This window comes from Tympanuchus pallidicinctus, unplaced genomic scaffold (genome assembly GCF_026119805.1).
Source record: "Tympanuchus pallidicinctus isolate F22 unplaced genomic scaffold, pur_lepc_1.0 scaffold7, whole genome shotgun sequence".
In the NCBI taxonomy this organism is placed as follows: domain Eukaryota; kingdom Metazoa; phylum Chordata; class Aves; order Galliformes; family Phasianidae; genus Tympanuchus; species Tympanuchus pallidicinctus.
In genome coordinates, this window is record NW_026294791.1 from 26400217 (window position 1) to 26416170 (window position 15954).

The 15954-nt window shown below is 40.0% G+C and overlaps 1 protein-coding gene across 3 annotated transcripts in view; it reads left to right on the top strand.

Annotated features, from left to right (window-relative positions):
* The window catches only part of SMG7 (SMG7 nonsense mediated mRNA decay factor), a 45295-nt gene that overhangs the window by 17198 nt on the left and 12143 nt on the right, over window positions 1-15954 (top strand). For 2 of the 3 annotated variants that reach the window (XM_052665665.1, XM_052665664.1), the window contains exons 4-15: window positions 304-436; window positions 2717-2888; window positions 3700-3771; window positions 4437-4587; window positions 4924-5059; window positions 7116-7278; window positions 8079-8235; window positions 10197-10267; window positions 10649-10709; window positions 11255-11374; window positions 11737-12169; window positions 15717-15861. In XM_052665665.1, coding sequence (XP_052521625.1) covers window positions 304-436; window positions 2717-2888; window positions 3700-3771; window positions 4437-4587; window positions 4924-5059; window positions 7116-7278; window positions 8079-8235; window positions 10197-10267; window positions 10649-10709; window positions 11255-11374; window positions 11737-12169; window positions 15717-15861 — 1814 coding nt within the window. The remainder of the gene's footprint in view (window positions 1-303; window positions 437-2716; window positions 2889-3699; window positions 3772-4436; window positions 4588-4923; window positions 5060-7115; window positions 7279-8078; window positions 8236-10196; window positions 10268-10648; window positions 10710-11254; window positions 11375-11736; window positions 12170-15716; window positions 15862-15954) is intronic. The other variant, XM_052665663.1, reaches the window with a different exon arrangement.

The window sequence follows — 15954 nt, forward strand, 5'->3', positions numbered from 1 at the left end:
AGTATTCTACTTCTGTCAGTTAGCAGCAACCGTGTCATGCAGGATTGATTTTTGGTAAGCAAGGTGAAAGAAAGGAGGAGAGAAGGAAGGGAACGTTAGCTATACAATATCAGAATTGATTTCTGTGGTATTGAGAGGAGGGGAAAGATGATTCTTCCTGATTTAATATTTCTACCCTGAATGATGTCTGAATTTAATGCACTTCATTTTCACGTTTAACGCTATATAATTAAACAGATGTTTCCTATTTCTTGGTGTAAGATGCTTTCAAAATAAAAAGGAAAGGATTTCTTTTGTTTTCAGTTGGAATCATGCCTTTAAAAATCAGATCACAACGCTACAGGGTCAAGCGAAAAATAGAGCAAATCCAAATCGCAGCGAAGTTCAGGCAAACCTTTCTCTGTTCTTGGAGGCAGCTAGTGGCTTCTACACACAGGTGAGTTGCAACAAATCTCTTGGTTGTGGTACATCTGCATAGTCTGGAAGCATGCGTGCTGCAGTCATATGCCACATGCATGTTGGGTCATTTGTAAAGCTTTGATTGACCTCTGTCAGTTCTACTGCTCGACCAACTGCTTGTTCCCAAATGTGGATGCACTGAGGATTTGCATGGTGGCATGATGTTTCTGTGTCCCTTCCTTGTAACTCTTATGCCAGCTGTTAGCACTGAGTTAATGTTTTCCAGGAGCTATTTACAATAAATACAGCTTATGTTTTTGTGATAAAGCCTGACTTAGTGCCTACCACTGTTGTGCATATAAATAGCAGGGCTGTCCCAAAGAGTATTGTTTCACATAACAGCTTGCTGGTTTTTTTTTTATCAGTTTGTAGGCTTACAAGCACATCTTCACTCTTAATTCTATGTTTTTGTAAGAAGTTATTTGAAATTGGAAGCTTCAGATATAGCTCTTCTTCCTGTTAAGTAAAACTATATAGATGTGTGATCTTGTGTTAGGTATCTTCTGTGAGTTTTCAGTTCACTTCAGAAGCATGTTCATGTATTTATTCATCACTGCCATTTTTTGCTTTGTCTCTTTGCATGGTTAGATTTCAGCTTGTAGAATTCTGAAGAGAAAGTTAGTGTGTGGTAATGGCCTTTTTACAGCTAACTTGCCTCTTTTTTTTTTTTTTTTTTTTTTCTTTTCCCCATTTGTTGTGTGCTTGAGGAACTTGGTCAGTGCTGTCACCTGTAAATCAAGTAGTGCCCTGACTAATTGTTTTATCATGGCTAGTCTGTGCTGACTTTGGGTTGCAATGTGCAGCATAGGTCCATCTTTCTTCTTCAGTTCTGGGTTTGATTTTTGACCATGTGCAAAGCAATCCTTTTTTTTTTTTTTTTTTTCCCCCCCCCCAGTAACTGCATTGATTTCTTTTTGTTCCATTTATTTTTCCTTGGGCATTGCTTTCTGGGGTTGCTTCTTGTTGGAAGCAGCCAGTTGGACAGGCTGTGGCTTGGTTGCCAAGAGATGTCTGCCATCTACATCATTTGTCTTGCAAGTCTTTCTTGCTAGCAGTACTTCAGGAAACTTTGTTCTTCTGTATGACACCACAGAATCGGTTGTCTTTCTCAGTTTGTCATGTTAATCATTCCATTTTTAGTCCAAAGACTGCTCAGCCGCGATGCCTGCTTTCCAACAGCGAGGTCTTTATAAATGGCATTTTGGAAAAAGCATGAATTCTCATGATTCAGCATGTTGGAAGATGTCTACTTTCTCTTTTATCCTTCTTTTATCTGTGAGGTTCCTCTTGTTTTTTTTTTTTTTTAATCTCCTTACCCATCTACTCTGTCTTTTATACAGTAGATCTAACACCAACCGTTTTCTGCAGCAAACAAACAACGCATTGAATCTTTAGCTGCTGGCAGTGCACATCTCTTATCAGTCCTTGGCTTTTTGAATGCATTTATTTGGAAGTGGGACTCAGGTTTATTTTTGTTGGAGATTGTGTTCCCACCAGGGAGAAAGTCTGATAATTTTTACTTGGATTTCCAACTTGGTAGAACAAAGAATTAATTTCAAGATGACTCAATGGAGTCCATCAGGAAAAACTTTAAAAGCACTAATTAGAACGTCAAAGTTCAGCTTTTCCTTGAATCAAATTTTGAGATATCTGATTAAGTAGCTACTGCCTAGTTCATTGAGTGTTGGCTTAGCACAAATATTTACTGACTTGGCAGTCCACCCAATGGGATAACTCGGCCACTTTTGCCTCGTGTTGCCTGCAGACTTGGTTTTATTCAACCTAATCCCTGAAGCTAAACCCCAGGGAGTGCTATTTCTTATGCTTCGAGTTTCTTCAGAAGGTGAATAGCACACCTGTCTGTAATTGTCAGAGAATGGTGTCTGTTCATGTAGGTACCAAAAAAGACTATCCCTGTTTTGAAAACAAATGCAAGACTTCTAGACCTCTGATAATCCATCTCTACTGATGCTAGGTAGTTTGAATAGATGGGAATTGAGGTGCTTACTGCTTTGAGATGCACAGCTCCAGTAAAAATTCTCCTCGCAGTTCTGGGAAGAGCAGAGCAATATAAAGCTCGGTGACTTCCACATAAAGTAACGCAAATGCTCATTTAGCAACCTACACTTGATGACTTTAAGCATGTTCAGCTAATCCATGCCTCTGAGCGGTGATTTGTGTGCCAGTTTTGTCTGCTGTTTCAGTGCTGTTCTGATTGCTGCCTCTAACTGCTACTAAATTAAACCTGTTCTTCCAGTTATTACAGGAATTGTGCACAGTTTTTAATGTAGACTTGCCATGTCGTGTGAAGTCTTCCCAGCTGGGAATCATTAGCAATAAGCAGACGCACACCAGCGCCATAGTGAAGCCACAGTCTAGCTCCTGCTCCTACATCTGCCAGCACTGCCTTGTCCACCTCGGAGATATTGGTGAGTTTTTAAAGCAAGAAGAGATGGGACATTGAGTTCTGCCTCTGTGTTTAACTTTCACAGCAAGGAATCTGTGCGAGTGTGCTCCAAATTAGTGGCTGGTGGTGTACTTGGCTGTTGCAGGGGAAAGCAACACTGTTAGATATTTTTTACGTGTTAAAATTTAATGCATGGAGACGTTCAAGGGTGGCTTTATAGTGATGTGGTAGGATCTTGTGTCCTAGCATACTGACTGCATAGTCCATGCTATAGCTGGTGGGAGCAGTGAACTGTTGAAACTGGTAAGTATTAGAAAAACTTGTTGCAGCAGGCTTCTCCATTTCAGAATATTACTTTTAAATCCCTTGTATATGAAGAAGATGGTTAGGAATCCAGCCTTTCATAAATGAGGTTTTGATTTCGACATTAAATTTGACAGACAAATTCCTTTGAATAGAACTAAATGTTTTAAGAAGTTCTTTTTTTAGAGGAATCTGCAGTTGTTTATGTAATGATCTAAAAGTAGGTGTAGTTGCTGGTTGTGCAGGTAAGTATAAAAAATATATTTGTAGCTCCTTGGATGTGTTGCTGTTGGCACAGCATCTTTCTAAATAAAAAATGATAAGCCATGACAACCAAACCTGAGGTAAAAGCATGTCTTTAAAAAATTTAACTTGTTGAATCTTCTTGCTGTTTGACATAGTTGTAAGTACTGATACTAATTTCTAAAACGGTAATAAAACACTCTTGGGGTAAACTGCATTGTACTAAAGTAAGTGCAGGAAGATTGCTTTTGTTTGGTCTCAATTTGTTGGGTTTTTTGTTTCTTTAGCTCGATATAGGAATCAGACAAGCCAGGCAGAGTCTTACTACAGACACGCAGCTCAGCTTGTCCCTTCTAATGGTGAGTTGGGGATACTGATTAGTCTCATAATTTGAAAGGAAGATTTGAAGTGTCTGCCTTGTGTAGTGGTTGGAAACAACTGTACAAGAAAAGCCTAATCCATCAGTAAATCATTTAGGTAATAGCTGTTTGCCTGATCTGTGTCAATTTTCTTTTTTTGTGAGTATTTAATAACATGGCTTCACTCAGACTTTTACTGCTGCATTATGCTGAATTAGTCATTCAATTTTTTAGCTATATCTTAACTATTCTTCTTACAATAAAAATTTTATACTGCAGGCAAAAATATGAACTGTTGATATTTTTCTTTCATGAGGTAAAACTAGATAAGGTCTTACCTAATTATAGGGTAATAAATATGTTGGTGGTAGAAGCCTAGTTTGAAAGTATCTTATTTATACAAGAAGCTTGCAGAGTGTTTGTTATCTAATTTTGAAGGATATGGTTAAAAAAAAAAAAATCTATGCCACAAATGTCAAAGCTTTTTCTTTTGAATAATACTGATAATTAGGCTGGAGGAAAAGGCTGAGCAGACTAATCTGAATCTTGTCTCTTGAAAATTTTAGAACTTTTTACTCCCTTTTAAAGTGACCAGGCTTGAACTCAAATCTAACCCACTTCACTTAATGACACTTGTTGGACAACTTGCCTTTTCTCTCCTTCAGGTCAGCCTTATAATCAGTTGGCTATTCTAGCTTCTTCCAAAGGAGACCACTTGACCACAATTTTCTACTACTGCAGAAGCATTGCTGTGAAATTTCCTTTCCCAGCTGCATCCACTAACCTACAAAAAGCACTTTCTAAAGCACTGGAAAGGTGAGGCTAAGCATGATGTATTTTGTTCAGATAGGATGGAGGAGATTGCCTCCCTTGCCAGAACTTAGTTGTGTTTGGTAGTGGAAACTGAAGTCCCTTGACATCCCTTTCCAGTCAGAACATTGTTATGCATGCTTGGAGCAAAGGATTTTCTGTGTCTGGGATGCTTTTAGTGCAAGTAGGGAGTGCAGGACAAAAGCATGTTATGCCAACATGAAAAAGCAGTCTTGCATGGATGTTGCTCCTTCTTGAACTTCACAGAGAAAGCTTGTAATGTTACGTGCAGCTCTGTTTAATTCCATAGACTGAAGCCAGGTGTTTTTTTTCTGACCATAGTCGTGATGAGGTGAAGACTCGATGGAGTGTGTCTGACTTCATCAAGGCATTTATTAAATTCCATGGCCACGTGTACCTGAGTAAGAGCTTGGAGAAGCTGAGCCCTCTTCGAGAAAAGCTGGAAGAACAGTTCAAGGTTAGTTCTAACAAGTATTAATTAATATATTGAAGAGAATATTTTTAGTGGCAGAGTTCTGAAATTACAGTCCAATAATAACATTTTTCACGTGCTAAAGCAAGTGGAGCTCAAGTAGCCAGTTACGGATGGTTTGCATCACAGTTAATAGTGGATAGTTCTGTTGACTTCTGCAAAATATTAGGATATTTTTCCCATTTGATACGTGGCGTGTTGGTGTATAAATCAGTGAAGGCAACTGATTCTGTGCTCCTCAACCTGGATGATTCTTGGATGCCTCTGCAAAAGTACCTGCTTAATCTGGAAAGTCTTGGCTCAGTTGCCTGAAGAGTTTTGAATACTTCATTTTTGGATGGCATACCATCACTCCCACTGGTTAATAAGACTGCTTTTAATCTTCCTCAGACAACTAGCTTCTCTTGTCAGTGGCTTGCCTTTGAAAGTACAACCTTAATTTGTGCGTAGACCAGGGCTATTCAGAACATGTTTCCTCTGGAAAATCCAGGAGTACCTATTAATTATGCAGACAGCTCATTTAGCTGAACAATACAGCAAAGACTGAAACAGAGGGAACTTTTAAAGGTATGGGTGCAAGGTAGTACAACTTCAAAGTGGATATACAGCATTGTCTGTTATGTGCCTTCTGGAAACATCTTCACTAGTAGAAAATGAGCAGCGTGGATAAGTTCAATAGAGCAAATGGAGTAGATGTTTTTCCAAATGAAAAAAAGGGAGTGGGTCTAAGCAACTTAAAGAAATACAGGTCATCTTCATAGTGTCAGTTTACGTTTCATTGTGCATTAAAAATGCTAGGTCCAAACAGTCACTGAAATAAAAGCAGGGCTAGACTTGTATGAGCTTTGAATGTGAGCTGCTTACGTGCTAAGAGTTTTTCAAAATTAAATAATTGTCTCTCTTTGCGTTGTTGACTGTTGAGCAAGTTCTGCTTTTTCCACAATGCTTATAATCAATAACTACAAGCATTGCTCAGGCTTGTGGCTCAGGCCTTACTTTTTTAATTGATCCACAGTGTTAAAATAGAGCTAATTGAGCCCTATTTTATTGCTTGGATTGCTTTTGTTTACATCATGCAATGCTTAATTCACTAGAGAGTAACTCTTCTGACTTAGATGACTTGAATGTGGATGTGAAGTTGTTTGGATGGTGGATAACGACTGATTTGTGTGGCTGATGTTAATTGTGAATTTGGAAAGCAGTTGTAGGGGCAGGAATGTTCAGCCAGGCCCATGGCTCTGCTCCTGCCAGCACCAGTGGTTTGAATTGCCAACTGGCAAGTGCTTCCTGCCTTTAACTAACAACCAAGGTTGCATACAGAACTGACATTTTTTCTGGTGCTTACACTGGTTAAGCAGTTTGCCTGTCTGACTGTTGTCTGAAACAGAACAGATTGGTTGTGGTTTAGTATGTATATGTATGTATGTATATATATATTTATTTATTTATTTTTTCCACTTAGTACTCCCAAAAACTGTTTGTTTCTTCTCCTGTTCTGAGAAATGTGTTCTACAGTGTACCTACTGACATGCATTTGTAAATAGCTTGTGCTATCGCAGGCAACCACAGCACTCTACGGCACATGAAGTTAGATGTGGAATTAGTTTTTAATACGTAATCACTCAGTGGTTAAATTTTCCTGTTGTCTTTATTTTAAAATGTTGCCTTATCACTGACATTTCTTGGAAAGGCTGAGAAGAGCAGCAGGCACGCGCGCTCCTGCAATTCTTGCATTGCATTACAGTGCTGTAATTGCACATTACAGCCACGCTTTTTCTGGAAGAGAACCACTCCTAAGGGTTCTTTGATTTGTTACCTCTGTGAGCAAAAACCCTGGGCTTAACAGCAGGCATCTGCCTGTGTCCTGCTGGGAGTGCCTTGTGCTGCACTATTAGTGAGGACCTGAAAAAATGTAGAACGAGTGTTGCCTTGAGGGCAGAAACATTAGTCCAGCAGTGCAGTAGCAGCTACTCTCATCCTTTCAGGGGGGTGTGCTTTACCATATAAAAATGCACGTTTTATGTATATGTCTTTGTTGCAGAGGTTGTTATTTCAAAAGGCCTTCAATTCTCAGCAGTTGGTACATATTACTGTTATCAATCTGTTTCAACTGCATCACCTGCGAGATTTCAGCAGTGAAACAGAGCAGCACAGTTACAGCCAGGACGAGCAGCTCTGCTGGACACAGCTACTGGCTCTCTTCAGTGAGTATGAAAACTGTTCTTTGTATTTCTTTTGTTTTTACATGGCATCCATTAGTCATTTGCTGTCAAAAGGAGGAAAGTTAAGAGAGAGTGGTTATGCAGGGTCATTCACGTCCAGCACTGCTGATGAATGCTGAACTGTTTTCTATTTTGCTAGGACTGAGGGTGACCTGGTGCTGATAGACTAGGTCTTAGCTCTTCTGTGCCTTTGATAATGTTATGTAGAAGTGCAGAGAATTCTTGACTTTTGAATTTTTGAGTGCTTAACTCAAAAAGGCTTAAGCTCAGCTTACAAAACCCCTCCAGGTTCCAGCCTGAAGTTCACTGTGAAAGCACCAAGGTCATTTTTATCTGGTGCTGTTTCTAAGCCTGTGTGCTCTAACAACTGCCTACCTGCAGAGGTACAAATCTGTGTACGTGCTGAGATGGAAAGTGAATAAAATGTGGATAGATAGTTGAGAGCTGACCACTTACAATATGCAAACAAGTATTTTCTGGTCTGGTTTGTAATGGGGTTCTCACAGAATTTTATTGACTTATCAAAAGAATTTGCATTTTACTTACAAGAGAGGAGGGGGGAAAAAAAAAAAAGGGAAAAACTTTCTTCAGAAGACTGAAGATTATAGGGTGGGGGAAGAGATCTGATCTGCCATTGAATTTAAGATGAAGTAATTGGACTGCTGAAAGAACTAGCTCTTAAAAGTATGCTTCTATGAGGGGATTTATTTGATGAGATCATTTGACCAGTTTGAAAGTGTTATTCTTGCACTATTTTTTTTTTTCCTTTTCTGTCTTTTCAGTGTCCTTTCTTGGAGTTCTGTGCAAGTGCCCTTTACAAAATGACTACCAAGAGGACTCTGTGGCTGCATATCCTCTTCCAGCAGTGAAGGTTTCAATGGACTGGCTGAAACTTAGGCCCAGTGTTTTCCAGGAGGCAGTAGTAGATGAAAGACGGTAGTGAGTGTTAATCTTTCTTTTGATACATTTAATTGTGTAAGGTCATAATGACTGATGATATACAGATTGGTAGGAAAACTGATCCTAGATGTTGTCGTTACATCTTCTATGATTTTTGTGCTTACAGTGTTCATAAAACATCAATGACACATGTGATACATGAGCAATTTCGGTGTTTTATTTGGCTTTAAATTGGCTTCAGGGTTGCTTGTAACTTTTAAAAGTTAAGATCAGAAGAGGATTCTGCTTTATAATAGTTAACTTGTGCATAACTGAGTGTACCATTAGTCAGGTCTGTTGTAATGATTTATCAGATTTATTGAGGTAGATGGCAGGAAAATACTTGCCTTAATTTCATGCAGTAAGTCATTGGCTTGGGCAGAGCTGGAATCCAGATTTTTTTTGGCTCATGATCGTGGAAATAAATTGGTTTTGGTAGAGAAGGTCTTGAAATGTCAGCACAGACATTACTGTTCTGGACTCTTGCTGGTTTTTCACTTCTGCTTCTAATCTCATAAACACGCTTAAATAGTTGAAAACTAACCAACTTGTTTATAGCCTGTGAACTTTCCATGAGTTATAGCAGTTCAGTAAAGTGTTTCTGATCTAGTAAATGTTTCTTCAGACTGGAGCAGTTACTGACACAGTTGGATGAGTATTTTTCCTAGGATTGCCACTGGAAGGAAAACAGCATGAAAGCAGCTTGCTTTGCTGCCTTAACCCTACTCCAGACTGGAGGAACATCTGAAATAGGAAAGGCACTTACCTGAAAAGGCAGATGAACCTGTAGACAAGAACTTGAGACAAAAACCAATATATCAGCATTAACCTGTTTCATTTCTTTGGAAACGAATTTTCCAAACCACATTGCATCTAGATTTTTTACGTGACTACATTGTTCTGATTTAGAGATCTCTTATTACGAAATCTCTATTTTCTTTCAAATCTGTAGTGAAAAGCTGGCATGTACTGTACACTGCAGCAGACTTGTGCTCTCTCTTTTTTCCCTCCTTTTGTTTTTTGTTTTTGTCAGTCACAGGAAGGAGTTATTGCTTATTTTAGCATACAGAAGCAATGTACAACATAATGCAACCACGTGGCTGAGCCAGGCTTTCAAATGCATGATGCATTCTTCAGTCCAGGTGCTGGCTGGTGGCTGAAAGCCTGGCTGCAGCTGAAGGAGGACAAATATTCGTGTCACTTTTAGCACAACAGGCAACTTCTTAAAATAGTTTGCCTGCTGCTTTCATAGCCACGATGCCCATTGCTAAAGCCAAAGAAGGTTGCCTACACTTTAGGTAATAAATAAGGCAGCCTGTTGGTAGTAGTTAAATGCTAAGCAGCTTTGCAGTGATTGTTGTGATTCTTAAATTATTTGCTCCAAGACCTTTGTAACCAATTTCCAGTCCTAACTTGTACCAGTATTGCTGGGGCAAGCTTGGGTTACTGCCAGCTAACCCCCCACTTTTCATCTCTGTTACTTCAGACCTTCTTACCTTTCTGGTATCTGTTTTAGTGCAACAGAGCTTTGCTAATGTCAGTAGAACGGCAGGTGTATCTCTTACATTTTGTGTCCAAACTGATTCACTTACCATCTTTTGATAGTAGGCAGCTGTGGACTGGAAAACACGGATTACAAGCAAGTTCAGATCCCTCTGAACTTTTGCTCATGCAATGTTTTTGTCTGGTTAAATTCATAGCCAGCCTCCTGAGTTGTTGGCTCATGAACGTGATACTGCAGGAGTCTGGCTTATTGGGTAGCCTTAGGCTGGCTTTTTGAAAATACCAAGTACTTCAAGACAGTGATCTTTTCCCTGACACTTGAGGAAAAACCTTTGATTAGAAATCAGAGAAGTAATATGAACTGTAACAGTGTAATAGAATTCAGTATTTCTCTAATAAGGTGAGTGGCTTCCATGTTTTGTGGTTTTCACTTAATTTGTCTGCCTTCTGATTTGCAGCATATGGCCCTGGCTGATTTCTCTTCTAAACAGCTTCCATCCTCATGAAGAAGATCTATCCAATAATAATGGTAAGAATACTTCTGGTGTATGCTTTAAAAACAAACTAACAAAAAAAAAAAAAAAGAAAAAAAAGAAAAAGCAAACAAACAAAAAAAAAAACAGGAAACAATACAGTCTTTTCTGATGATGTGGGAAATTGCAGTTGGAAGGTGATAGCTGAACAAGTTGTCTTCTTTATGAATGTATATGAACACTTGGTAAGTGCTACTTTCTCTTGCTCAGCTGACTATGCTTTATTCTATCTCCTCGGGTTGCAGACTGGCCTAGTACAGTCAAGCACATTAGCAGGAGGCTTCACTGTGTATAGAGACCTTGCTGAGGTGTCTTTTTACTGTTCTGTAGTAAATGCATTAATACTTTCCTTATCTTGTTTACTGTCTATTCACCAGCAACCCCCCTTCCAGAAGAATTTGAATTGCAAGGATTCTTGGCTCTGAGACCCTCATTCAGGTGGGTGACAGCTGAAGGCAACTGCTCTTTCTAGTGTTGCTACTTTGGTAGACATTGATCTGTTCCCTATAGTATCTTGCTCATGAATGCATGCTACTGTTGGAATAGATAACATAGGACTCCAGTCTCCATTCTGAAGAGGAAAATAGGTTCTGTGTCAGTCTACAGTAAAGCTCTGAGGAAAGTTACAAGCTTACAGAATTGCTTATGACTTTTTCTTCTGCAATCTTCAGGCTGCTAAACTGAGAGGGGAAAAAAATAAGAAATGAGGAAAATAATTTTTTCAAATATAATACGTTTTTACTGGTTTTTACTGCTTTTAACTGTGTCCTGTGACTAATGTCATGCTCCAAAAAAAAGCACCTTTAATATAGAGAATTGGATCTGTAAATTGGATGCCTGTGCTGTCATGCTTTGAGTAGGATCTGGTGAAATACCAGAAGTTATGATAAAGTAATACTGACTAATTGTGTTTCTGAAGGAATGTGGTTTTGCTGAGGGGAGCACTGTAATTAATATTATATCCTCTCCTATTTCAATGCTAGGAACTTGGATTTTTCCAAAGGCCACCAGGCAATTACAGGAGATAAAGAAGGGCAGCAGCGTCGGATACGGCAACAGCGACTGATCTTCACAGGCAAATGGATTGCTGATAACCAGCCCAGGTAATCACAAATAGCTTTAAGTAGCAAATAGTTGTTTTCAGTTGCTACCATAAGCTTGGGTTGTACAAGCGACAGAGGTGTACCTGTTTTTCTTATTATTTTAAAGAGCAGTTTGATATAAGGTGTGCACGTTGCACTGATGCTGAAAGACTGGCAGCACTAATAAGTCAGTGTGCTGTGAGTTAGCACACTGCTTCAGGAGCTAGTTCTGATAGGAATTATTTGTAGTGAAATATCATGTTTGATAAGACCTTTATAGTGGTATTGAAGCGCAGCTGAGATGAGAGAGAGAGTGTTAATGTGTGAGGTTGCCATATGAAAACCTATTTGGACATGCTTTTCAATTCCTCTGTCTTTTTCAGGCTGATTCAGTGTGAAAATGAGGTGGGAAAGCTGTTGTTCTTGACGGAAATCCCAGAATTAATACTAGAAGACCCTAGTGAAGCCAAAGAGAGCCTCGCCTTGCAGGAAACTTCTATTGCAGAGCCACTATCCACAGATGGGAGCCCTGGACTCAAATCAGTTCTGTCATCTGGCAGAAGTTTAAACAACTGTGACTCGGGAGAAAAACCAATGGTCACGTTTAAAGAAAATATTAAGCCACGGGAAATGAACAGAGAGCAGGGGAGGATCTATCCTCCTAAAGATGTGGGTAGGGAAAGACGGGACTATAGCAAAGGAATAGTAGCCAGTAAGAATGATGGAAAGAAGGATAACAACAAAAGAAAGAACGAAACAAAGAAATGCGGTGTGGATAAGATACAAGAAGCAGGAAAGCAGAATGTGGCAGTTCAGGTAAGCCTTGAGATCAAAGGGATACTGTATCTTAGGCAGTATGATGTTTGAGTGAGGGCCATCACTGCTTGCACAGAGCACTGTAGAGCTGAGGTCTCTCCGCGGGTCCTGCAGAGACCTGCAATGCACAAAGAAACGTGTCTACCTCAGAGGCCAGACGTGTTACTGTCCTATGGATTTCTGCTCTTTTCCTTGATGCTGTCTCAATTCTGGGGGGAGGAAAAGGTGGGGAACAGTGAAAGGTGACATTTCGTATGTTCATGTTTTTAAAAAGCAAGGACTTATAGCTTGTTCCACAAATTGGTCGGGTTAACAGGGCAGCTTGCATGACCAGGTCCTAGTCACTCTTTCCCAGCTGTATTCTGCTGTGAAAGAACTGGGTGGTACTTTGCATTTTCAGTTCAGTTGCTTGTGCACATTTAATAAATTGAGTGCATCACTGTACTGCATGTGAAGTCAGGTAGACCTCCTTGAAAGTAAGGAAGACCACACAGCTTTTAGACTGCAATTACCCTGCTCAGGTCCTTGTTCGGGATTGTTGGTTGTCACATCAGTGGCTCTTTTCTACTTGTGTTTTTCAAAGGTGTGTGTTTTTTCTTGCATTTATGTGAGCATTGTGTACAAAAAATGATCACTTCTTAAGCTGATAATGAATCTACTCTTCTGGCTTCCATAGGGCAGTAGTAAATAGGGGGTTAGATGGGGAGATGCTATTGTTTCCCTAGAGAAACTGTGCGAGTTTTTCACCATTCTTACAAGCACAAATGATTTTGTTATGCGTTTACCTCCCTTGCCACTGTCCTACTGCTTCCTAGATCATGTCTGCAGAATAACCTGTCTTCTCCTCTGCAACTGCTCTGAGGGCCTTGTTAGCAAGATCTTGTTTTCCCTAGGCTGGATAAACCAGCTTTTTGTGTCTTTCTAACATGCATTGGTTGGACCCTTGAATCATTCTTGTTATCCTCCTGATTATTTCTTGTTAGGCATCAACATTATGAGCTGGTAGGTCTGCACTGGCAGCATTTGGTAGTTTTTGGCAAGGTCTTTGCAGGTGTGAAGGGAAGTAGCTTGCAGAAACCATGTGGCAGTTGCTTGTGAGTCACTCAACAAGAGACTGGTACCTGAAAAACAGCTTAGATGAGGTAGAATAACAGGAATTTTATTTATTGAACACGTCTGGAATGTGGTTGCAGGCCTGAGCATAACTCCCAGTTTCAGTGTTTGTGCCACAGTCTTGAAAAAGAAGGACCAGAGTCTGGAAAAACATGATGTTCTGATAAGTATGTGCAGTTTTTTTGGCATAAGGAAGATACTGTCATTTTGACATAATTTATCTACCAAATATTTAAGACTTTTTAGTCTTAAGACTTATAAAACCAGCAAAAACACATTTCAAACCCAAGTGTAGCACACTGCATTCTGATCTGTTTGGTCACTGTACATCTCTTGTTGCATAAGTATTAACCCTGGCTTTTTAGCCCCATCAGCTCTAGTTATATTAACTAGTACAGTGTTTTATTTTAATATAAATACGACTGGGAGGACTTATTTGCCCAGATCTACTGCAGAATATGGGGAGGGTTTTCTCCTTGCCCTGCTGAAAACAAGCCAGTGTAGGTTTTGTACCAGTTAGTAGTCTGCTTGCTTTCTCCTTCCTTGAAATTTCAAGCTTTATCTACTTCACAGTTCATTCAAAAACCTAAAAGCTATAGTCATTGCAGATCCTACTTAGCAAAAATGTTAGGATCGTTGTAGGGAAGTGATTAGTCCTGTTTCATGGATTTGTGGAAAATTGCATGCTCAGGATCATGAGAGTGTGGAACAAGTTGATTCTGCTCACTAGAGGTGATGATGCTAGCTGCAAAGTGAGATATAATGCAAACTTACTCAAGGTGATGCTATCTTGAAAGGCCACTGGGAAGAAATGATGCCTTCCCCAGGCAGTAGGTGGGGAGCCTTGAGACCAGTAGGGATATAAAGGTTTGATAGTGTTGATGCTTCTGAGGTGAGATCAAGGAGAAACAAGGGAAGCAATTGAAATTTGTCTTTCTTGATTAAACAAATCCGGTAATTTAGCTTTCAGAAGCCACCTTTGGGGATGTTTTATTGCAGCTTTCAGCATATGGTAGGCTAGGACTTTGAAATCCCACTGCCAGAAAAGCATCTTTGAATTCTGATGTTACTTATGAAAAAATGCACTCAGTATCAGTTATAAAAATGTTTGGCTTGTTGTGGAGAAAAGGGACAATATGAGTGAAATGTTCAGAATGTGACAAAGGGCAAAGGTGGGCAGTGAGCAGACGTGGCATGAGAGTGGGAGCAGAAGTTGCTACATCATTCATGGTATTTAGCAGCAGCCAGACCATGAGGAGGAGGACCTACCTTCCAACTTTTTCTAATGGGAGATGAGAAATGCACCCAAACCTCCCAGTTTCATATCCTACATTTTTAATGAAATGAAAACGAAACTGTGCTCCCACAATTTCTAAATGGGAGAAAGACTTGAAAGAAAATTTGAATGCATCTGTCCCGCCACCCCAGTCATGTTTTGGAAAGATGCGCCTGTTCTCTTAGTCCTTTTAAATCAGCAGAACTAAATGTTAAAATAAATCCCACACTGATTTTTTTTCTTTTTGTCTGTGTTTTTCATTTGGCCCCTGATTTAAAAAAACAAAACAAAACAAAAAAAAAACAAAAAAAAAGCACCACCTTTTCTTTCAATCACCTCTGAGGCTTGGCGTCAGGTCTGCTCCTGGGCCCTTCCTGTATTGCCCGGGTTCCTTGCTTGCTGTCTTTTTCCTGCCTGCTCCATCTTGCATTCCAGGCAGTTCTGCCGAGCTGAACAGAAAGGGAAAGTAGTCTTCCCCTCTGTCTTCCTCTCCAGGAAGACCCAGACTGCAACTGACTCAGAATCAGGTAAACATTACATTACATTCTTCTCTCTGCCTTTAACTGGTGCAGCTCTTTTAACAGAACATACAGCAGTTACACAGTAAACTGGAAGAGGTTAAGCACTTCAGCTATTTGTTGTATATGCCATTGATCAGAAGGATTTCATGATACTCAGGAGTTTGTGCATATTCAGCACCACGTGAGGAGGTTGAAAAAGTTATGTAGGAAGGTGGTAGTGTTTGTTTGTTGAGGTGCTGCAGGTAAGTAGCAGTAGCAGCACCCTAGGAGAACCATTAATAGCACTGTTAGCTTTTTTTTTAAGGCACTGCAAGCAAATAGCTTGGTAAGTCCTTTGTATGGTCTGAGGATATTATGTTTGCTTCCCACTTCCTCACTAGAGGAGGAGCCTGTTGCAGTCTTGGGGTAGCTATCTTTCAGGTGCTTTCATGAGGCAAGGAGTGCCTGAGGACAGACAGTTACCTGCCTGAGGTCAGAGAGCAAGGAATTGCATTCTGATGTTCCAAACCTCCTCCTAACACCGAGGGCAAAAGAAAATTATCTGTCAGACAACCTGATTTTGTTTTGTGGCTTGAGCTGTGATGTGGGTAATTACAGGAAAAGTAATCTAACTTCTTCTTGCTTTATTTTGCATTAGGTGAAATCCCAGACAGAGATGAGGAAGACTCCGGTGTCCGAAGCCAGGAAAACACCTGTAACTCAGACTCCAAGTCAGGCCAGCAGTTCGCAGTTCATCCCCATTCATCACCCAGGAGCCTTCCCCCCTCTTCCTAGCCGGCCAGGTAATTTGTGGTGTTTGTTCAAAGTGAGATGTTACTGTTGACTATGAAGAAAAACCTGTAATATTAGTAGTTATAACCTCTGAAGGTGGTAGC